The 25,038-nt window shown below is 39.2% G+C and overlaps 1 protein-coding gene across 3 annotated transcripts in view; it reads right to left on the bottom strand.

The window, feature by feature from the left end:
• Positions 1–25,038, bottom strand: part of FAM81A (family with sequence similarity 81 member A) — a 146,884-nt gene that overhangs the window by 10,100 nt on the left and 111,746 nt on the right. For all 3 annotated transcript variants that reach the window (XM_088839656.1, XM_055436888.2, XM_055436889.2), the window contains exons 5-6: positions 8,238–8,367; positions 6,549–6,655 (exon numbers count right to left, since the gene is read on the bottom strand). In XM_088839656.1, coding sequence (XP_088695782.1) covers positions 6,549–6,655; positions 8,238–8,367 — 237 coding nt within the window. The remainder of the gene's footprint in view (positions 1–6,548; positions 6,656–8,237; positions 8,368–25,038) is intronic.

Here is a 25,038-nt window from a genome sequence, read left to right as displayed (position 1 = left end):
TAAAATGAGTTTGGAAGTGTTTTCTTCAACTTTTTGGAAGAGTTTAAGAATGATTGGCATTAATTCTTCTTTAAATGTTTGACAGAATTCACTAATGAAGCTATCTGGTCCTAGACTTTTTCTTTGTTGAGAGGTTTTAGGTTGTTGATTTAATCTCCTTACTCATCCCTGGTCTGTTCAGATTTTCTGTTTCTTCACAATTCAGTCTTAGCAGCTTGTTTCAGGATCTTATTAGTCTCTTCTAAGTTATCCAACCTGTTGGCACACAACTGTTCACAGCGGTCTCTCATGGTCCTCTGCATTTCTGTGTTGTCTGTCGTAGCAGTTCCTCTTTCATTTATAATTTTATTTATTTGAACCCTCTTTTTGTTTTGGTTCGTCTAGAGAAAGTTTTGTCTGTCTGGCTTGACAATTACTTTCTTTTATTTTCCCCCAATTTTTTTCTGTTGTTTACTATTTTTTCATTTATTTCTGGTCTATCTATCTGGTCTTAATCATTTCCTTCTTCCTGCTATCTTGGGCTTAATTTGTTCTTTTTCTAAAATTCCTTGAGGTATAAAGTCAGGTTGTTTATTCAAGGTCTTTCTTTTAAAATGCAAGGATTTAACACTGCAGATTTCCTCACAGAACTGCCTCTGTGGCATCCCATAAGCTTTGGTGGACTTTCCTGGTGGCTCAGACGCCTGCAACGCAGGAGATCTGAATTCAATCCTGGGGTTGGGAAGACCCACTGGAGGAGGGAATGGCAACCCACTCCAGTATTCCTGCCTGGAGAATTCCACAGACAGAGAAGCCTGGTGCGCTACAGTCTATATATGCTGTGTTTCCATTTTCATTTGTTTCAATATTTTTTAAAATCTCCCTTTTGATCTTCCTTGACCCACTGGTTGTTCAGGAATGTGTTGTTTAATTCCATATATTTGTGAGTTTTTCAAATTTACTCCTGTCATTAATTTTTAGTTTCATACCACTTTGGTTTGAAAAGCTACTTGACATGATTTCGATTTAATTTCTTAAGACTTATTTTGTTGCCTAATATATGATCTATCCTGGGAATGTTCTGTGTGTACTTCAGAAGAATATGTATTCTGCAGCTGTTGGATGAGATGTTCTATATCTGTCTGTTAGGTCTCTAGTTGGGCAGGACTATTGCCCATGCTCTGAAGTACAGGTGGAGGGAGATTGTTGGCTGGGCTCAATGGTCATGTGATTCTACTGGCTGGACTTCCAGGGTAGGCAGGGCTGCTGGCTGTTTTGCACAGTCAAATGGAGCCACTAACTGGACTCTGCCATTCCCTCTGGTCAGGTGGGGTCACTGAGTTCTCTGGTAGGGTGGCTGGACCCCCATGATAGGACCTCAGGCTCCACAATTGGGTAGGCTGCCAGCTGTGCACTGCTGGTAAGGAAGGTCACTGGCCAGAATCCCTGGTCAGGCAGGGCCGCCAGATACACTGTGAAGTCAAGTGAATCTGGAGGCTGTGCTTGTGGTCGAGTGGGATTGCTATCTGGGCTCCCTACTCAGGTAGGGTCACAGGGTATGTTCTGCTTTTAGGAAGTGTTGTTTGTTGGGTTCCTTGCTAGGGCAAGGCCAAAGGCTCTGCTAAGCAATAAAGTGGGGTAACAGGCTAGGTTCCACTTCTAGGTAAAGTTATAGGCTGGACTCCAGACACCTAGGTCACTGCTAGGCTTCCTGGTCAGGGAAGTTACATTTTATTTTCAATGACTATATTTTCTAGAAGCTCAATTTGGTTGTTTGTCAATTCTGACTTTTTATTTTTTGGCCACACCATGTGGCTTGTGGGATTTTAGTTCCCCAACTAGGGATTGAACCCAGGCCCTCAGCAACAAGAGCACAGAGCCCTAAACACTGGACTACCCGGAAATCCCCCTGACTGTTCATTTTTGGTAAGATCTTATTCCTTAGTCATATTTTCAAAAAGTGTGTGTGTACACACACACATACATACATATACACACACATCCATTTTATCCAAAAATTCCTATATATGCGGTATTTAGGAGTCTGATTCTGCTTACTGTTGTTTCTTCTCACTATTATTTATGTGATTTTTTTTCCCCTGTGTTGGTCTATAATTTCTGATTCACATTTATGTTCCTTAGAACTTAATTTGCCTATGGGGAGCCTTGAACACTGCATATTTGTATTTGCTTCTGCCAGGCATCTTAGGCTACTACCAAACAGAGATCATTCTAAGATAAATTATCTATTCTGGTTTCTTGAAGGTGGTTGGGTCATGTGAATTCTAAGTCTAAATCCACATAAAGGTTGTACTGTGGTTTAGAATTTTTTAGGAATATCTTTTACACTTCTACTCAGAATCAAGACTAAGACAGGTTAAGTTTCTTTATGAATTCTCCGCATAATGTTTTTTTTTTTCCCTAGTTCATCCAACCAGGGTTCTATTTTTGGGTCTCTAATCTGTCTTTCTCCCCCACAAAGGCCCCAGGCTTAGTACCCTTTCCTCTGTGAACAGCCTTTGTGTCTAGACTTCTGGACTTTAAATTGCAGGAAGAAAAATAAAGATGTTCATGTCTGCTGACTAGTAATATCTGCTAAGGAGAAAATTCACAGAAAAAAAAATACTAATATGTTTATTTTCTTCCTATACACTGGAAGGAAGGGGACAGGAGATCTTTCTGCACTTAGCAAGCTTGTAGGATCTATGAGAAAGAGTGACATAACTCAGGAATGATATAAATACAGATAATTAGAGGAAATGAAACATGGTTTCTGTAAGGGAATTCCTGTTAAATCATCAATGACCTTGAAGTAGTATTAAGCATGGAGATAATGAAATAGAAGAACCAGAAGAATGATTAATTTAAAATTTCCAGACTTCCCCTGGCAGCGCAAAGGTTAAGACTCTGTGCTTCCCCTGCAGAGGTAACGGGTTTGACCCCTGGTCAGGGAACTAAGGTACCATATGCCGCATGGTATGGCCATAAAAATAATAATGATAATAAAAAATTGTCACAGATCTCTAACAAAGTCAGCTTCTAAAAAATATAATAGTCAAATACAAACATACATAAATAAACATATATGGTCACTATGGGCTCTGCTTTGGCAGGAAATTTGCCAAGCTTGTGAAGATTCATGACAAGGAAAAGTATATGCTTTTATGATTGAGCAGAAGAGCAGCAGATGAGTTTCGCTGGGTCAAATCCAGTTTAAAGTGTCACTGAAACACAATGCAAAGTATAACACCATATAGTGTCCTAACGAGACAGCTCCACTTCCCCCCAGCACAGACCTCTCTCATCTAAATGCCTACAGGGCCCCCAATCCACAACTCGGCTTCAGCCCTTGTGATCCATCTTCCAACTGCAATCAAGACCCTTTAAAAAAATAACATAAATTTGACTATATCACCCTACCTGCTTAAAATCCTTCAACGGCTTCTTATTGCTCTAGGGAAAGAACCAGGAGGTCCTGACTGTGTGAAGGCCTGTACGCCGGCCTGCCTCCTCTCCAGCCTCATTCCGCACCCTCAGACTCTGTCCCAGCCCCTTCCATACTGCATATCCTTCACATCACACTTCTCCCACGACAGGCTCTTCCATCTCCTGGGTCCTCACCGCATTGTTTACCTTGTTGTTCAGTCGCTAAGTCAGACCCAGCTCTTTGCGACCCTATGGACTGTAACACGCCAGGCTCCTCTGTCCTCCACTGTCTCCTGGAGTTCGCTTAAACTCTGTTCATTGAATTGATGATGCTATCTAGCCATCTCCTCCTCTGCCGCCCCTTCTCCTTTTGCCTTCAATCCTTCCCAGCATCAGGGTCTTTTCCAATGAGTTGGCTCTTCATTTCATGTGGCCAACGTACTGTAGCTTCAGCTTCAGCATCAGTCCTTACAACGAATATTCAGGATTGATTTCCTTTAGGATTGACAGGCTTGATCTCCTTGTAGTCCAAGGGCAAGTGAATGCCATTCATTCTTCAGCTCTCACGCAGAACACACCTCCTCAGGAAGGCCCTACAACCAGGCCTCTGTACTCACCCCAGCAGCACTACTGCATTCATTCCCCCAGCTGCTGTGACAAATCACCAAACACTTGGTGGTTTAAAACAACACATTTATTCCCTTTTGGTTCTGAAGGCCAGAAGTCTAAATTCAGTCTCACTGGACTAAAGTTGGGGTGTGAGTGGAGGTGGTCCCTTCTGAAGGCTCTGAGGGGAGAATCATTCCCTCGTTTTTTTCAGCTTCTAGTGACTGCCTGTCTTCCTTGTGTCCCCTCCCCCACCTTCAAAGCACATCACACTACAATCTCCGCTTTCATTGTCACATGGCCTTCTCTCCTGATTCTGACCCTCCTGCCTCCCTCTTACAGGGACTCTAGAGATTACATCAATAATGATGATACAGATAACAATGTATCATCTACTCATCTTCAGTTCAGTTCAGTTCAGTCGCTCAGTCGTGTCCGACTCTTTGCGACCCCATGAATCACAGCACGCCAGGCCTCCCTGTCCATCACCAACTCCCGGAGTTCACTCAAACTCATGTCCATCGAGTCAGTGATGCCATCCAGCCATCTCATTCTCTGTCGTCCCCGTCTCCTCCCGCCCCCAATCCCCCCCAGCATCAGAGTCTTTTCCAGTGAGTCAACTCGTCGCATGAGGTGGTCAAAGTATTGGAGTTTCTACTCATCTTAAGACCCTTAGTTTAATCACATTTGCAAAGTTCCTATTTGCCATTTAATGTGCCACAACTCAGCAGTGGCCACAGGACTGGAAAAGGTCAGTTTTCATTCCAATGCCATAGAAGGGCAATGACAAAGAATGTACAAACTACTACACAATTGCACTCATTTCACATACTAGCAAAATAATGCTCAAAATTCTCCAAGCTAGGCTTCATCAGTATGTGAACTGAGAATTTCCAGATGTTCAAGCTGGATTTAGAAAAAGCAGAGGAACCAGAGATCAAATTGCCAACATCTGCTGGATCATAGAAAAAGCAAGAGAATTCCAGAAAAACATCTACTTCTGCTTCATTGGTAATGCTAAAGCCTTTGACTGTGTGATTCACAACAAACTGTGGAAAATTCTTAAAGAAATTGGAATACCAGACCACCTGACCTGCCTCTTGAGAAATCTGTATGCAGGTCAGGAAGCAGCAGTTAGAACTGGACATGGAACAACAGACCGGTTCCAAATCGAGAAAGGAGTACATCAAGGCTGTATACTGTCACCCTGTTTATTTAACTTATATGCAGAATACATCATGAAAAATGCTGGACTGGATGAAGCATAAGCTGGAATCAAGAGTCCGGGAGAAATATCAATAACCTCAGATATGCAGATGACACCACATTTATGGCAGAAAGCGAAGAAGAACTAAAGAGCCTCTTGATGAAAGTGAAAGAGAGTGAAAAAGTTGGCTTAAAACTCAACACTTAAAAAACAAAAAGATCATGGCATCTGATCCATCACTTCACAGCAAATAGATGGGGAAACAAAGGAAACAGTGACAGCCTTGATTTTCTTGGGCTCCAAAATCACCATGGATTGGTGACTGCAGCCATGAAATTAAAAGACGCTTGCTCCTTGGAAGAAAAGCTGTGACAAAACTAGACAGCGTATTAAAAAGCAGAGACATTACTTTGCTGACAAAGCCCTGTATATACAAAACTATGATTTTTCCAGTAGTCATGTATGGATGTGAGAGTTGGACCATAAAGAAGCTGACAGTAAAGAACTGATGCTTTCAAACTGTGGTGTTGGAAAAGATTCTTGAGAGTCCCTTGGACTGCAAGGAGATCCAACTAGTCAATCCAAAAGGAAATCAATCCTGAATATTCACTGGAAGGACTGATGCTAAAACTGAAGTTTCAATACTTTGGCCACCTGATGTGAAGAACTGACTCATTGGAAAAGACCCTGATGCTGGGAAAGACTGAAGGCAGGAGAAGGGGACGACAGAGGACGAGATGGTTGAATGACATCACCAACTCAATGGACATGAGTTTGAGCAAGCTCTGGGAGGCAGTGAAGAACAGGGAAGCCTGGTGTGCTGCAGTCCATAGGGTCACAAAGAGTTGGAATGGTTGAGTGATGGAACAACAACAATGCCATAACATATTCACAGGAATTAGAACATGGTGATATTTGCAGGAACCATTAATCAGCCTGCCACAACCATGTACCTTTCCTTCAAAGCAAGTATCACCATTTAGTAATAACATAGCATGCACTCATTTAAATGATTATTCCATTATCATTCATCAGCTCCCTAGACTATCAGCTCCACAAGCGTAAGAACAAAGCCTATCTTCTTCAGATTCTCAGCACCCAGGCCATGTTCATCTAGTCCCAGAAATATTTATTGGATGAATAGATGGATTATTATCCAGTCACTAAAAAGAATAATTAGGAAAGTAAAGTGGTAACAGGCTACAAGGAAACTTTCCCTGTTAACTTTCATTATGGTTTTCACTTTGTACAATAAATAAAAACCAAAAAGGAAAAAACTATAGTATAAAGAACATCAACCAAAACAGATTTTTCTAAGTTGATTACTCACTTAGTATCCAAAAGCTGAAGCTGGTGGTTACTATCTCTGTGGGACATTTTCAGTTTGGTGCTTTGCTCTGATATTGACAAGTCCACTCTGTTTAAAAGCTGAGAGATCTGGAAAAGAAACTTCGCTTGTAAATACCACATCAATTACCTTTTCAGAGGTAATTTCAGAAAACATTAGTGACATGTATTCTCGTCCATGGCATTAAATTCAATCTAATGTAATAAATTCATTTAGGAGTCCACCTAATCTCTCCATTTCCATTTCTTTTATACACACCCATCAAAAATCAAGATCAGGGGAGTTTCCTGGTGGCCTAGTGGTTAAGATTCTGGGGTTTCACTGCTGTGGTCCAGGTTCAATCTTTGGTCAGGGAACTGAGACCCCAACAAGCTGCAGGGCATAGCCAAAAAAAGATCAAGACCAGCGGCACTGTCAAAATATTCATCATGCAGTGAGCACTCAACTACAGGTCTCTGTTGAGCAAGCCCAGCTCCTGCTCAGGACCAATACTTCCACTTGCTGGCACAAAACAGAAGTCATTTTTACCTTGGAATTTCTACCGTTAGTGTGGCTACTAGTCATAAAGGATGGAATTCTTATCACTTACAAAACCCATTAGGTGTCAGATTTACCTCCAGATGCACGTTAAGTTATCAGGAAACACAATTTTTTGGCTTCCCAGGTGGGGCTAGTGGTAAAGAACCCACCTGCCAATGTTGTTGGCTAGGCATGTAAGAGATGCAGGTTCAATCCCTGAGTTAGAAAGATGATCTGGAGGAGCGCATAGTAAACCACTCCAACATTCTCCCCTGCAGAATTCCCCTGGACAGAGAAGCCTGGTGGGCTACAGTCCATGGAGTCACAGAAAGTCAGACATGATTGAGCAACTAACACTTTTTCTTTTTTTTTCATTCTAATAAAAGGGGGTACCCAGTCAATTTATTGGATTAGACATATTTGTGCCCTAGCTGCTTCCAGTAAGGATCCAAAGCTGTTTCTGTAAAAAAAATTAATTATTATAAAACCATGAAGCAGAATTCTTCAGGCAAGAACACTGGAGTGGTCTCTCTTCAAATGAAGAACTGCAAGTAAAACAAACATTGTAAAGAAAGTCCTAGAAGACAGGCCCCATAATGGCAAAGGAAAACTTCTAAGTAGCCAAAAAACAAACTGTGAAATGCCAAGAGTTTTGCTTTAAGAAATTAACCTGTGAATTGCAAGGTGGAATACTCTGAAATTTATTAGCCAGCCAACCCTCTAGCTTTGTTCTAATCTTTCCCTGTATACAAACTATGTGATGAGGCAGCCCAAAAGTCCTATGAATAAACTATTTCCTGAATCCAAAATTGGGATTTAGTGGCCTGTAAAACAACACTTTTATCACTTACCTGTCTAAGACATGGTTTTGGAGATATAAGTTAGAATTTCTGGAGCATATAGTTTGAAGAATGAGGGAAAAGAATACTTAAAATTAGGAGTGTACTGACAAATCTTGGCATTTTGGGTGCATTCTTACAAAGGGCCACTCCAGTGAAACAGAAGGAGGAAGAAGAAGAGGGATGCTTATGCTGAGTGCCCTGACTAGTTTCTCCTGCAGGAAATAATTAAACCCATGTTATTCTTAGATAAGAACAAATACCCACTTTCAAAAAGCTACCTAGAAAAAAAGCTACCTGAAACAGGTCATACCTGTCCCTCTGCGTCTTTGATTTTTGTTTCCAAGATAAGTTTGGCAGCTTGCTGTTCTTTGTTCAAGTGCTGGAGGCCCTCATAGGTCGTTTTGTGCTCGGCAGAGAGTCTGGCTATGCTGGCGTCACATCTATCCAAATAAACAACAAAGGAAATTCTTATCAGTTTTAAACATGAAGTTTTAAAACATGCGCTGAAGCTTCCTTGCATACTATAAAGTGTATGACCCCATTCAGAGAAACTACACTATGACTCATCCCTTTTAACAGAGATTTGGATGAATTCAGAGAGCTGCTCACATTATGGTTTTTAAGTTAAACCACAGGGATGTTGCTCAATAAGACTAGAGATGTAACCATTAACACAACAAAGGCTTTACAATGCTCATCAGTACAAAACTGAATATGCAGTGAGAGCCCAGTAACAAAAAGCTTACAGAGTGAGCCAGATGTGGTCTGTCACTCTACAGCGCCACCTCCACCTCTCAAGTTCAGGGCCTCTGGATGTTGAAGGCCACTTCTACCACATCTGAAAGTACTATTCCCATTTTACCAAACCACCTATAAGGCTATGTGCTTTGAGTGTGCTCCAGAGCACGGGAAAATTCTGCAGCTGGTCCCAGGTGCTCTGCCCTTGAGCCTTATGACTTGGCAGTTCTAAAGGTACGCAAGGTATCTGTGGTAGATAATCTGGGCTATGAAGCCTCTGTCAAACCCTAATAAGGGAGTCACAGAAAGACCTCCTAGGAATTGAGAGCAAAGTCAGGTCCTGTTCCAACACAATTATTCCTGCTTTAAGAAGGACCTGCCAGCTTGCTACTGGGCTCCAGTAGACACGACATGCCTAAGCAGGGGTCACTGGGGGACCAGGCAACTGGGGCAGCCCATTACGAACACCAAGACACACATGTGGGCACATGGGCAGGATGCCATCTTGGAGAGGAAGAAATATGTAGACATCAAGCCTAATGGTCCTAAAGGCAGAAGTAAATTACATGAGCCTGGATTCCTGTGGCTTGTATACTTACTACTGCCAGCTTTCCTTCAACTCATATGTATGGCCTCGGATCAAATGAGCTTAAAATACATACGTGTTAGGTACTCAAAAACAAAAGATAGATTAACATCCATCACGAGAACTCTATCTTTTTTTTTTAGGTAGAGATTAAAAAAAGAACAAGTGGTTAATAGAAAAAAATTGGAAATCCTAAAAATAAGCTAAAATTTTCTTGGTAGACCTGACAAACTCTGGACTAAACATGATTGAAGATAAAATCAGTGAATTATAACAAAGTAGCAAGAAGCCTGCTCAGAATGCACCAAAGCCAGACAGAGATGCAAAACATGAAAAAATAGTGAAGCAAGATAGAGAACAAATAAAGAGATGCTAACTTAAGTCAAAGGGAGGTTGAAAAATTTCAAAAGAAAAAATGGAGAGAATGGCAAAGAAGCAATATTCCAGGTGTGAGTGCGGTCGATTTTCTAAGACTGAAGAAAGACATGAATTTTAAAGTATTCAACGAATACCAAGTGGCATAAGTAAAACTAAACAGAATATGGTCAAATTCATATAACCCAAGATAAAGATAAAATCTTAAAAGCTACCAGACACCAAAGACAAAATGATTTTTTTGACTGACTATAAGATTGATAGCACATAACAGATACCAGACGACAATAAATATCAGAAGATATTGGAGAAACAGCTTCTAAGGATTGAAGGGAAAAAATCTATCATCCAAGAATAAGTGCAAAATAAAGACGTTTCAGACATACAAAGATTAAGAAATGTATCGCCCACACACTCATATTGAAAAAGTCATTAAATAATGTACTTCAGTAAGAAGAAAAGAACACCCAGACAGAAGGAGTAGGATGCAAGAAACATCAAACTGAGAAAATTTTTGGAAAATTTAATTTTTTGTAGATTCTGAAAAAAAGTAAGCTACCAGCTCAATTACTTCAAACTTCTTGAGATTTTACTTGGTAATGACTCACATTTTCTCTAAGTTGAACAACCTGTTTAGCTTAATGATTTGACTAAAATGCTATAATCCTCTTTGGAAATAACAGAAAATGTATTAGGATAAAAAAATTTTAATATTGATGAAAATATTTTTAATATTTTGAAACACAGTCTGAAAAACTGCATATATACATGTATAAATTTCAATATTCATAATAAAATAGACACAAAGCAGCAATCATGTCACTATCCATCTATATTGGAAATATTTTTAACGTTTACTGCCCAACATTTGAGTTTGTAGAATTAAGCTACATCACACATTGCAGGTGGAATAGTAAATTTTACAAGTTTTCTTAAGGGCAACTTGGCAGTATATACTCCAAATCTTGAAACATGAATATATTTCGATGTACCTTGCAATCTAGGTATTAACCCCAAAGAAACAAAACTGTGAGCAAAGAAAAATCAAACTAAATTCTGTATAAATCCTTTGTACAATTTCCTGCTATTCTAGGATAAAACCAAAATCCTTTAAAATGTTTAGAAAGAGTCAGTCCCAAGACAGCTACCTCTCTGCACCATCTTATACATTCTGTCCCTTTTTGCCTGTGTACTCAGCCACACCATTACATTGCAGGCCTTTGAACTTACTTCACTCTTCCCCACTTTAAGGCCTTGACCCAGGCTGTTCTCTCTGGATGAAGTCTTCTTCCTTGACCTTGTCACCTGACTAGGTACTATACATCCCTCAAGCTAAGCACAATAGTCACTTCCTTACTGAACCCTTCCTGGAGATCAGGTATAGCAATTAAATACTTTCCGGATACCCCACATTTTTCTTTTGCTGAACGTCTTATAATTACAATTTATTATTATTACTATTACTACCACTATTATTATCATTTTCTACTCGCTGTTGTTGTCCAGGCACTCAGTTGTGTCTGTCTCTTTGCGACCCCGTGGACTGCACCATGCCAGGCTCCCCTGTCCTTCACCAACTCCCAGAGGTTGCTCAGACTCATGTCCATTGAGTCCGTGATGCCATCCAACCATCTTAATCCTCTGTCATCCCCTTTTCCTCCTGCCTTCAATCTTTCCCAGCATCAGAGTCTTTTCTAACAAGTCGGCTCTTCACATCAGCTGGCCAAAGTATTGGAGTTTCAGCTTAAGCATCAGCCCTGCCAATGAATATTCAGGACTGATTTCCTTTAGGATTGACTGGTTTGATCTCCTTGCAGTTCAATGAACTCTCAAGAATCTTCTCCAACACCACAGTTCAAAAGCATCAATTCTTCAGTGCTCAGACTTCTTTATGGTCCAGCTCTCACATCCATACATGAATCCTGGAAAAAACATAGCTTTGACAAGATAGACTTTTGTCAGCAAAGTAATGTCTCTCCTTTTTAATATGCTCTCTAGGTTGGTCACAGCTTTTCTTCCAAAAAGCAAGCGTCTTTTAATTTCATGGCTGCAGTCACCATTCGTGGTGATTCTGGAGCCCAAGAAAATAAAGTCTGTCACTGTTCCCTTTGTTTCCCCATCTATTTGCCATGAAGTTATGTGAACAGATGCCATGATCTTTGTTGTTTAAATGCTGAGTTTTAAGCCAGCTTGTTCACTCTCCTCTTTCACCTTCATCAAGAGGCTCTTTAGTTCCCATTTGCTTTCTACCATGAGGGTGGTGTCACTGCATATCTAAGGTTATTGATATTTCTCCCAGCAATCTTGATTCCAGCTTGTGCTTCATCCAGCCCAGCACTTCCCATGATGTGCTCTGCACATAAGTTAAAGAAGCAAGGTGACAATATACAGCATTGACACACTCCTTTCCCAATTTGGAACCAGTCCATTGTTCCGCGTCTGGTTCTAACTGTTGCTTCTTGACCTGCATACAAGTTTCACAGGAGGCAGGTAAAGTCGTTTGATATTCCCATCTCTTAAAGAATTACTATATTATCATTTATCTCTAATTCCTGTTTCATGACATGCACTCATCATTGGCCCACGTATGGCTCATATTCAGTTCAGTTCAGTCACTCAGTCGTGTCCAACTCTTTGTGACCCCATGGACTGCAGCATGCCAGACCTCCCTGTCCATCAGCAACTCCCAGAGTTTACTCAAACTCATATCCATTGAGTCGGTGATGCCATCCAACCATCTCATCCTCTGTCATCCCCTTCTCCTCCCGCCTTCAATCTTTCCCCGCATCAGGGTCTTTTCAAGTGAGTCAGTTCTTTGCAGCAGGTGGCCAAAGTATTGGAGTTTCAGCTTTAGCATCAATCCTTCCAATGAATATTCAGGACTGATTTCCTTTAGAATGGACTGGTTGGATCTCCTTGCAGTCCAAGGGACTCTCAAGAGTCTTCTCCAACACCACAGTTCAAAAGCATCAATTCTTCGGTGCTCAGCTTTCTTTATAGTCCAACTCTCACATCCATACATGACCACGGGAAAAACCATAGCTTTGACTAGACAGACCTTTGCTGGCAAAACAATGGCTCTGCTTTTTAACATGCTGACTAGGTTGGTCATAACTTATCTTCCAAGGAGCAAGCGTCTTTGAATTTCATGGCTGCAATCACCATCTGCAACTTACTTTATTCATGACTCACTTTATTCAGTTAATTATTTTTAAATAACTGCTCCTATTTTAAATTCTGTGTCATCATTCCCTTGTTCCTTTTAAGACTGTATTGCACACACATATACATGTCTGTTTATGTATTAATATATATACACACATATATATTTCTTAAAAGTATGTGTATGTGTGTATTAGTTGAATTCAACTGTTACAAAAGCCATTATGTCATATGTAATATTTTGATACTTATTGTCTTCACTTATTGCTAAGCTTCAACTATACTGTTAAACACTACTGTAGTTATTCATTTTAACTACAAAGTAACATTCTATTGTTTGTTACAATTTATTTTCCAAACTTCCACCAATGGGCAATTTGGGTTATTGCAAGACTTTGCTATTTCAAACAATGCTGCTATGAACATACCCTCCTGTGGTACAAGTTCAACAATTCATCTTGGGCATAAGCTGATGGACCCCAAAGTATGTGGATGTTCAGCACTGAGAGGTAATATCAACCTCACTAGTTTATACTCCCACTAACAATAGCTAAGAGATCTTGGGCACCTATAGCCTCTCTAATGCTTGGCATTTTTGGATATTTTAGATGCCAATCTACTCGGAGTGAGAAAGCATATATTGCTGCTTTTTAAAAATTTTATTTCAATATAAACCAATGATACTGAATCTCCTCACATGTTAATTGGCCATATGTGTTTCTTCTTTGATGTCAGTTCATGTCTCTTACCCATTGTTACATTGGATTGTTTGCATTATTCTTAACTTGTACATATATTCTTGACACAACTTTTTACTATACAATGTCTTCCTCCATTTGTAACTTCTCATTTTCTTATTTAAGAATGATGAGCAACACTTTAAATTTTAACATAATCAAACTTCTGAATGCCTTTTATATCAAGAAGAAATCCTCCCCTACCAAAAGGTCTAAAAGATATTTCTCTATATGTTTCTATTAAAAGTTTTAAGTCTTATGTTTAGCATTTAAGTCCTTTACTCATCTGGAGGTAATTTTATATCTGGTATGAGATAGGGAAAAAAATGAATCTTTTTTGAAATGGATAATAAATTTTCTAGCTCCATTTACTAACAGTCTCTCCTTTCTCCACGGATCTGCTATGCCATCTATGACATATATCAAAGTCCCATATATGTGTGGTTCAATTCTGGACTTTCTATCCTATTCCACTGTTCAATTTCTCTATTCCTAAGCCAACATAACATCTTAATAACTACGGTTTCATAGCAAGTCTTGGTATCTATCAGGGCAATTCTTCCCTCTATGGTCATCTTCATAAGTATCTTGAATGTTTCTGACTCTGACGTACAAACATTAGGATCATCTTATCAAGTTTCTCCATAAAACTCTGGAATCTAACTGGAATTTCATTGATTCTGAAGATTAATTTGTGAAAACTGATATTTTTAAAGATATTAAAGAATTCCTCCCCATGAATATAATACCTGTTTCTATTTATGTTTTCTTATTATTTCTTAACCAATTTTTTTTAATTTTCAAGAAGTCTTGAACAATTTTTGTTAGATATATGCCTCTCTGATTTTAGTTTAAATAACATCTTCATTTAAAAATATGTTTTCTAGTTGTTTCCTATTGGTTTATAGTAAGGAAACTGTCTTTGTACTTTAATATAAGTAACCACCTTGTTAAATTTACATTAACAGATTAACAGAGAAATCTGTGATTTTAATAGATGCAAAAACATTTGAAAAAACTCAATACTAATTATAAAGAGTCTTAGTAAATCTGGAGTGCAAGAAAACTTCCTGAATCTGATGAACCTATGATTAATCATCATCCAAAAAATGGAAAAACTCTGGAAGTATTCTCATTAAAGTTGAAAACAAGAGAAAGATGCTCATTGTTAAATTTCTAATTAACTGTACTGAAGATTTTACCCAGTACAAGATGATAAAAAAGAGAGACTAAGGATATGAGGATCAGAAAAGAAGAAATTAAACTGCCAATATATGCAGATGATATTATCATTTCTATAGAAACTCCCCCAAAATCTGTAAACCAGAATCATAAGTGAAATAAATAATTATTTTGCAATAATTTGCTTAATGTCTATCTTTCCTATTAGAAGGAATATAAACTACATTTAAGGAAGAAGGGCAACTGACCTTTCTATCATTAAAACCCTAGTGCCGAGCACATTGCCTTGCTTGAGGTAGGGGCTCAATAAATACTTGTCAATGAATGACTATAAGGAATATTTACTACGTACCATGCACTGTCCAAGATGCATAATATGCATGAATTAAACATGAATTTATGTATGAACCAAATATTAGTTCATTTAGTCCTCAAAATCCGGAGAAGGCAATGGCAAGCCACTCCAGTACTCTTGCCTAGAAAATCCCATGGATGGAGGAGCCTGGTGGGCTGCAGTCTGTGGGGTCGCTATGGGTTGGACACGACTGAGTGACTTCACTTTCACTTTTCACTTTCACACATTGGAGAAGGAAATGGCAACCCACTCCAGTGTTCTTGCCTGGAGAATCCCAGGGACGGGGGAGCCTGGTGGGCTTCCGTCTATGGGGTCACACAGAGTCGGACACGACTGAAGTGACTTAGCAGCAGCAGCAGCAGTCCTCAAAATCATCCCCACTCACAAATGATGCTTAAAAACAATATCAAATACAGATCCCTCTTTTTAATTTTGAGATAAAAATTTTTAAGCAAAACATTATCTAAATTATATTTGGGGAAATCTGAAGTTTTAAATTACCATGAAATATAAAAATAGTATTTTCCAATTCAAATAGCAGCTTATTGGATGGAAATCTGTCAGATGGAAATTTACATCATACCAGTTCATCATCTTCACAAAGCAGTTCAAGGAACAGACTATGTTTAAAGAAGTTACTTGAAAAGGTCTCAAAATGATCCTAAAGTTCATGGTTCACAAATCTGCACTAGCTATAGCTTGGCTTCCATATTTTGTCTCACTTAGAAACACAAACACTACAAATTGCTGTTATTCAGTCACTCAGTCATGTCCGACTTTGCAACCCCATGGACTGCAGCACACCAGGCTTCCCTGTCCATCAACTCCCAGAGCTTGCTCAAACTCATGTCCATTGAGTCAATGATGCCATCCAACCATCTCATCCTCTGTCTCCCCCTTCTCCTCCTGTCCTCAATCTTTCCCAGCATCAGGATCTTTCCCAATGAGTCAGCTCTTCACATCAGGTGGTCAAAGTATCGGAGCTACAACACACATTTCTATTACTACAGGAGTGGCTAAATATATTAAATTATGATACAAACATGGAACAGAATATCCCATATTTAATTAAAAAGTAAGTCAGATCCATGTGCATACTGGAAGGAGGCCCAAAATATACTGTCATGAAGAAACAAGTGATAGAATAGTATATAAAAGTACAGGCACAGTAGTTGTGGCACATGAGCTTAGTTTCATGTGGGATCTTCCTGAACCAGGGATCAAACCTGTGTCCCCTGCATTGGCAGGCAGACTCTTAACCAATGGACCACCAGGGAAGCCTCCTTCCTTTCTTTTCAAAAAACACACATCATAAAAGGCAGCCTTGGGGCTTGCATGTAGCTGTGGGCACGACTCAATAGATTTAGTTAAACAAGAACCTGCACAGAATTCCGACCAGTTGTCCTGTTTTATCTTGATGTAATATTATAGATGAACTGCTAATGTATTCATTCCAAAATTTCCCTTTTCGGGTCTTTGTACCTGTCTTCCAGGTACAGTTCTTCGTTGTGGCAGTTAGGTGGCAGAATGACTCTATCACTTGGCTGTCTGATCAGTGATGGCAAGGAGGTGGTTAAAAGTCCAGAACAGGGTCCCAAATATCTAACCACAGACATGACTTGAGTTTCATGCTTAGGCAGATCTTCTCTTACAGCTTGTGACATGGTAGCATATGGTATTTAAAAAGCAATGACACTTACAGAATGCCTATGTCATTCATTTTACTTCATCTCTTCACACAGGCACTTTATAATCTCACAACCTTCACTACAATAAGATATTCTGAGAGAGAGACCACATTCACATAATATTTTTTACAGTAAACTCTTATAATTATTCTATTATTAATTATTGTTAATCTCTTATTTTGCCTAAAGTTATAAATTAAACTTTCTCACAGGGATAGGTATATAGGAAAAAACATAGTATATATTTAGGGAGGCTTCAGTGCTACTCCCAGTTTCAGGCACCCACTGGGAGTCTTGGGGTGTATTCCCTTGGGACTACTGTATCATAATCTAAGCTTCTAATATGAGTGTTATGGCCTAACAAAATATTGGCATTATCAAGAGGTTTTGTGATACATATGTATGGCTGAGTCCCTTCATTGTTCACCTGAAACCATCACAACATTATTAACAGGCTACGTGCATGCTCAGTCACTTCAGTCATGTCCAAGTCTGCGACCCTATGGACTGTAGCCAGGCTCCTCCATCTGTGGGATTCTCCAGGCAAGACTACTGGCATGGACTACCACGCTCTCCTCCAGGGGATCTTCCTGACCCAGGGAGTGAACCCACATCTCTTGCACTGCATGCGGATTCTCTAATGCTGAGCCACTGGGGAAACCCTTTAATCAGCTGTATGCCAATAAAAAATAAAAAGTTCAAAAAAAAAGAAAAAGGAGGTGAGAGATGGGAGCAGAGAAAGAGAGAAACACCCTATATCATCCTGAGAAGACCTATTATTGCTCTACAACTTGTTCGTCCCCTTTGTGTAAATTTCGGTCTGTTCCCATGTTTTCACTGCACTTTGTGAGAGCCTTAGGACATAACTATATTAGAAAATAACTCAACATTAATAAAAGGGGTTCATGACATAGGAGCACCTCACTACATAACACAAATACTAACAGACGTAAAAGGAGACACTGACAGTAACACGATAATAGTAGGAGACTTTACCTCCCCACTCACACCAATGGACAGATCATCAAAACAGAAAACTAATAAGGAAACACAAGCTTAAATGACACATTAGATGAGATGGATCTCATTGATATCTTCAGGACATTCCATCCAAAGGCAGAAGAATACGCCTTCTTCTCAAGTGCACATGGAACATTCTCCAGGATAGACCACATCTTGGGTCACAAATCAAACCTCAGTAAATTTAAGAAAACTGAAATCATGTCAAGCATCTTCGCTGACCACAAGGCTATGAGACTAGGTATCAATTACAAGGAAAAAACTGTAAGAAACACAAATACATAGAGACTAAACAACACGTTTCTAAATAACCAACAGGTTACTGCAGAAATCAGAAGGGAAATCAAAAAATTTCTAAAAATAAATGACAATGAAAACATGGCAACTCAAAACCTATGGGATGCAGCAAAAGCAGTTCTAAGAGGGATGTTTATAGCAATATAATCCTACCTCAAGAAACAAGAAAAACATCGACTAGACAACTTAAGTACACACCTAAAACAACTGGAAAAAAAGAACAAAAAAAACACACAAAATTAGTAGAAGGAAAGAAATCAAAGAGCAGAGCAGAAATAAATGAAAAAGAAATGAAATAAACAATAGTAAAGATTAATAAAACCAGAAGTGGTTCTTTAGGAAGATAAACAAAATTGACAAACCTTTAGCCAGACTCATCAGGAAAAAAGAGAGAAGAATCAAATCAACAGACAGCAGAGGTTACAACAGACAATGCAGAAATACAAAGGATTATAAGAGACTCTATGAACAACTATATGGCAATAAAATGGATAATCTGGGAGAAATGGACAGATTCTTAGAAAAGTTCAATCTTTCAAGACTGAATCAGGAAGAAATAGAAATTATGAACAATACAGTTATAAGCACTGAAATAGAAACTGTGATAACTGTGATCAAAAATCTCCCAAAAAACAGAAGCCCAGGACCAGATGGCTTCACAGGAGAATTCTATCAAACACTTAGAGAAGAGCTAATGCCTATCCTTCTAAAACTGTCAAAAAACTGCAGAGGAAGGAACACTTACAAACTCATTCTAAGAGGCCACCATCACCTGATATGAAAACCAGACAAAGACAAAAACAAAAAAAGAAAACTACAGACCAATATCACTGATGAACATAGATGCAAAAATCCTCAACAAAATTTTAGCAAACAGAATTCAGCAACACATCAAAAAGCTCACCATGATCAAGTTGGGTTTATTCTAGGGATGCAAGGATTCTTCAATCTACACAAATCAATCAGTGTGATACACCATATTAACAAATTGAACGATAAAAACCATATGATAATCTCAATAGATGGATAAAAAGCCTTTGACAAAATTCAGCACCCATTTATGATTAAAACTCTTCAAAAAATGGACATAGAAGGAACCTACCTCAACACAGTAAAGGGCATTATATTATGTATATTATAAACCTACAGTAAACATTATTCTCAATGGTGAAAAACTGAAAGCATTCCCCCTAAGATCAGGAACAAGACAAGGGTGTCCACCTTCACCACTATTATTCATAGTTCATATAAAATAGTTCTAGAAGTCCTAGCTCCAGCAATCAGAGAAATAAAAGGAATCAAAGAAATAAAAGGAATCCAGATCCAAAAAGAAGCAGAGCTCTCACTATTTGCAGATGACATGATACTGTACATAGAAAACCCTAAAGATAGTATCAGAAAATTACTAGAGCTAATCAGTGAACTTAACAAAGTTGCAGGATATAAAATCAATACACAGAAATCACTTGTATTTCTATATACTAACAATGAAAAATCAGAAAGAGAAATTAAGAAATCAATCCCATTCAGCACTGCAACAAAAAGAATTAAATATCTAGGAATAAACTTACCTAAGGAGACAAAAGAGCTGTACACAGAAAATTATAAGACACTAATGAAAGAAATAAAAGATGACATAAACAGATGGAGAGATATTCCATGTTCCTGGGTAGGAAGAATCAATACTGTGAAAATGACTATACTACCAACCATAATCTACAGATTCAGTGCGATTCCTATCAAATTACCAATGACATTTTTCACAAAACTAGAACAAAAACATTTCAAAATTCATATGGAAACACCAAAGACCCTGAATAACCAAAGCAGTCTTGAGAAAGAAGAATGGAGCTGGAGGAATCAACCTTCCTGACTTCAGATTATACTACAAAGCTACAGTCATCAAGACAATATGGTACTGACACAAAAACAGAAATACAGACCAAGAACAAGATAGAAAGCCCAGAAATAAACCCATGCACATATGGGTACCTTATTTTTGGCAAAGGACAGAAGAATATACAATGGGGCAAAGACAACCTCTTCAATAAATGGTGCTGGGAAAACTGGACAACTACATGTAAAAGAATGAAATTAGAACACTTTCTAACACCATATACCAAGATAAACTCAAAATGGATTAAAGACCTAAACGGAAGACCAGAAACTATAAAACTCTTAGAGGAAAAGATAGGCAGAACATTTGATGACACAAACCAAAGCTCCTCTATGACCCAGCTCCTAGAGTAATGGAAATAAAAACAAAAGTAAATAAGTGGGACCTGATTAAACTTAAAAGCTTTGGTGCAGCAAAGGAAACTATAAGCAAAGTGAAAAGACAACCCTCAGAATGGGAGAAAATAATAGCAAATGAAACAACTGACAAAGGATTAATTTCCAAAATATACCAGCAGCTCATAAAACTCAACGCCAGAAAAACAGACAACCAAATCAAAAAGTGGGGAAAAGACCTAAACAGACATACAGATGGCTAACAAACACATGAAACAATGCTCAACATCGCTTATATTCAGAGAAATGCAAATCAAAACTACAATGAGATATCACCCCACACCAGTCAGAATCGCCATCATCAAAAAGTCTACAAACAATAAATGCTAGAAAGGGTGTGGACAAAAGGGAACGTTCTTGCACTTTTGGAGCGAATGTAAATTGATACAGCCACTATGGAAGACGGTATGGAGATTCCTTTAAAAATTAGGAATAAAACCACCATATGACCCAGCAATCCCACTCCTAGTCATATACCCTGAGGAAACCAAAATTGAAAAAGACACATGTATCCCACTGTTCACTGCAGCACTATTTACAATAGCTAGAACATGGAAGCAAGCTAGATGTCCATCAACAGATGAATGGATAAAGAAATTGTGGTACATATACACGATGGAATATTAGCCATAAAAATGAATGCATTTGAGTCAGTTCTAATGAGGTGGATGAACCTGAAACCTATTATTCAGAATGAAGTAAGTCAGAAAGAGAAAGATAAATATCATATCCTAATGCATATATATGGAATCTAGAAAAATGGTACTGAAGAATTTATTTATGGGGCAGCAACAGAGAATGAGATGGCTGGATGGCATCACCGACTCTGTGGACATGAGTTTGAGTGAACTCCGGGAGTTGGTGATGGACAGGGAGGCCTGGTGTGCTGTGATTCATGGGGTCGCAAAGAGGCAGACACGACTGAGCGACTGAACTGAATAGAGAAACAGACATAGAGAATAGACTTATGGACATGGGAAGAGGGGAGGAGAAGGTGAGATGTATGGAAAGAGTAACATGGAAACTTACATTACCATATGTAAAATAGATAGGCAATGGGAATTTGCTGCACAGCTCAGGAAACTCAAACAGGGGCTCTGAATCAACCTAGAGGGGTGGGATGGGCAGGGAGATGGGAGGGAGATTCAAAAGGGAGGGGATATATGTATACCTATGGCTGATCCATGTTGAGGTTTGAGAGAAAACAACAAAATTCTGTAAAGCAATTATCCTTCAATTAAAAAATAAATTAATTTTTAAAAAAGTAAAAATAAAAGGGGTTTCATGATATAAAAACACATTATATGACTATTATCAACTTAAATTCCTAGGTGCCTGTGACTGCATACACACTGATATAGTGCTTTGGTTTTGGGATTTGGTTTTGTTTTCTGCTAGTTATCAAATTGCAGTGAAAGGTGTTTGTATGAAACAGCTCTAGTTCCAGTCTGATCTCTTTCAATCAACAGCAATAAAGCTAATGTAAGTTGAAAAAAACAAAGGCAATGAAACTTAAAACATCAGATTGCCCATCTTCCTTGTTATAGTAATTATTATATGTATACATCATTAGCCCTTAAATGCTGGTAATGATTTAACTGAATCAGACTATACAGCAATTTACATCCTAGGACATTGTCAAAAACAGTAGAGCATAATGCATACATACTGCTATATATAAACAGAGCTCCCGTGGTGACTCGGGTGGTAAAGAAACTGCCTGCCAATGCAGGAGACTCAAGAGACACAGGTTCGATCCCTGGGTAGGGAAGACCCCCTGGAAATGGCAACTCATTCCAATATTCTTGCCTGGGAAATTCTATGGACAGAGGAGCCTGGCAGGCTATATATAGTCCAAGGGGGTCACAAAGAATCGCACATGACTGAGCACGCATGCATTGAGATATATAAAATAGATAACCAATAAGACCTACTGTACAGCACTGGGAACTATACTCAATATTTTGTAATAATCTATAAGGGAAAAAAATCTGAAAAATATACATATATATATACACACATATTTGCATAATTGAATCACTGTGATATACACCTGAAACTAGTATAATATTACAAATCAATTACACTACAACTTAAAGAAATATATCAGGGATACTAGGTTGTATAATAATACAATAAAAGCAATTTTTAAAATGATTAAATTGCAAAGAAAAAAAAAGTAAGCAAACAGGAAAGAAAAAAACAGTAGAGCAATCTGCAAGGAATCAGTGGAGCCTAAGACTTGGGTGTGTCACCAACAGAGGCAGGCAGCTTAATAAAATATGAAGGAAAGAGGTGGTCACAGAGAGCCTTGCAAAAACTGCTATCATCACAGGCTGACTGTGCAGCCTCTGAGGATCGGCATCAATCCTGACACGAGAGGCTTCATGTTGTGGGAGAAACAGACATCACTAACATAGTCCAGATAAGTCACTTAACCAAACAAACAACAAAAATAAGCCCGGGATTCCAGGATTGCTACAATATACTATCCATACATCCAGTTTTTAATAAAAGTTATAATATATACAAAGCATATTACTCAACAGCTATATTCCGAGGTATACACATCCAAGAGAAATGAAAACATATGACCACACAACCTCGTATGTAAATGTGCATAACAGCATTATCGATAATGGCCAAGAAATTTTAACTTGATGATGTCCAATCTGTTTCTTTTTTTCTTTGAACATGGACTTAATCTGAGGGAACTTGCACACCTGCCTCAGTACACAGATATTTTTCCTCAAACTCTGATACCATGCAAACAGATCAAGAGAGGAAAGTGGAGGAAGCCACTGAGTCTTGGACAAATAAAGATGGCAAGCCAAAAAACGGACCAAATGTCGCAGTAGGAACAGAAAAGCTAGACTCCAGGCTTTGGGTTAGGGAGGAATGGGAAACTCTCTGAGACAGTCCTGTTCAGGTGTGTTCTGCTTAGTGAAGTCAGGGTATCTATCATTTCTGTAGAGAATTATCCTTTGCCCTTTCCTGTTGGCCCTCCAGCGAAGTATCAGGGTTTGTTTCCTATCAATTACTTCACCAATGGATCCATGAACACTATAAACTAAAACCTGAAATAATACTGCAGCCTGGTAATCCAAGACTATCACTTAAAGAGTTCATACCTTTCAACACCATGACATAATTAATGCAAGAAAGTTAAATCTTTCCCCAGGAATTATTTCACATGAGTTTGTTTCAATGATCAAAGTCTCATTAGCATTCCAGAAGAAAGATGAATAGAGCCACAAAATAAAGCAAAAATATGTGGTGTCCACAACACATTATTTTGACTGTTTCAGAGTAAAAGCATTTGTTACAGAGAAGGAACAAGCTGGGTAGAGATGTTAATAAGAAACTGCAGAGGAAAAATGTAAAATTCCTGAAAGTATTTCAAAACAATTTCTCCATTTTGTAATTAGAACCAGTGTTACAAGGATAATTTCATGGCCGCTGCCCCTGAGACAATAACAGGCCCTATCTGCTCTATATTCACTCCATCTCATGTACACATTAAGCCTCTTCCATATATCACCTCACTCAATCCTCATCTGCAACTCAAGTGACTAGGATGCCTTGTAGCCCTGAAGCTCTTTAGATCCTCCCAATTCTGAGAGGTATAACAGAGCTGGGGTTTCCTTTCAGCTGATCTCCATAAAAAAAAAGCTTCAAGTCCAATTAACAGTGATTTTCCAAACCTTTAATTCATCCAAATAAACTTTTTTTTTTTAAGGTGAGTCCCACACATTTATTGTGGGTCACAGGCGGGACACAGCCCCGGCGCATGCTCCCGTGTGGTCTGGCCGCATGGTGCGTGGTCGCCGTCTGGAGGACACCAGCTTCTTCTTGCTGGAGCCAGTGTGGGAGCAGCCCTGAAACACAGGCAGAAGGCCTGTCACACCCCTTCCCGTGCGAGGGGCTCGCCTGCCTCGTTGTGTGGGTGCGTGCGCAGCCGTGTCCGACTCTGTGTGACCCCATGGGCTGTAGCCCACCAGCCTCCTCTGTCCATGGGATTCTCAAGGCAAGAATACTGGAGTGGGTTGCCATTTCCTTCTCCACAAATAAACATTTATTGAGTACCTACTGTTTTCCAGAGACTGTTCTTTGCACTGAGGTTACAAAAAGATGAAATACTCCACCCCAAGGCAACAGAGAGACTCAACAGCACAGACAGTGGTAGGAAAGTTCAGGAGAAAGGGATCTGGGAAAACCTCCTGGAGGAGGTAAAACTTAAGCTGAACTTTAAAGGCTGACTGGAAGTTAGAAAAGAAGGGGAGAGGGCAGGTGTAAGAACAGCAAGCACAAAGGCACAGATATAGGAGAGCCTAATCCAATCAGGGAATAACAAGCAGTTGATTACTGCTGAAAAGTACAGTGCAAGGGGAGAAAGACATAAGGCAGTCAAGGGGGTATCTGTGACCAAGGGCCTTACAGAGACTGGAGTTCATCCAGATGAGGAGAGAAATCACACAAGAGAGGCAACCAGGAGCCCTCTGCTATGAGACCGATGTTCATCCAGCAAACCTGAATTCCCAGGCCCAATATTCAGATTCCTTCAAGTTCTGTCGGCACAAATACCCGCTAAAACCCTGTCTGGTCCAAAGAGACCTTGGATCCTTTCCTCCCTTCCCACCCTCTGCAGACCACCCTCACTTTCATTGCAAGCTGATTCA

Source organism: Moschus berezovskii, chromosome 9, assembly GCF_049115385.1.
Source record: "Moschus berezovskii isolate FMDL1 chromosome 9, NW_MosBer_1.0, whole genome shotgun sequence".
Taxonomy (NCBI): domain Eukaryota; kingdom Metazoa; phylum Chordata; class Mammalia; order Artiodactyla; family Moschidae; genus Moschus; species Moschus berezovskii.
This window is presented reverse-complemented; position numbering and strand designations above follow the sequence as displayed.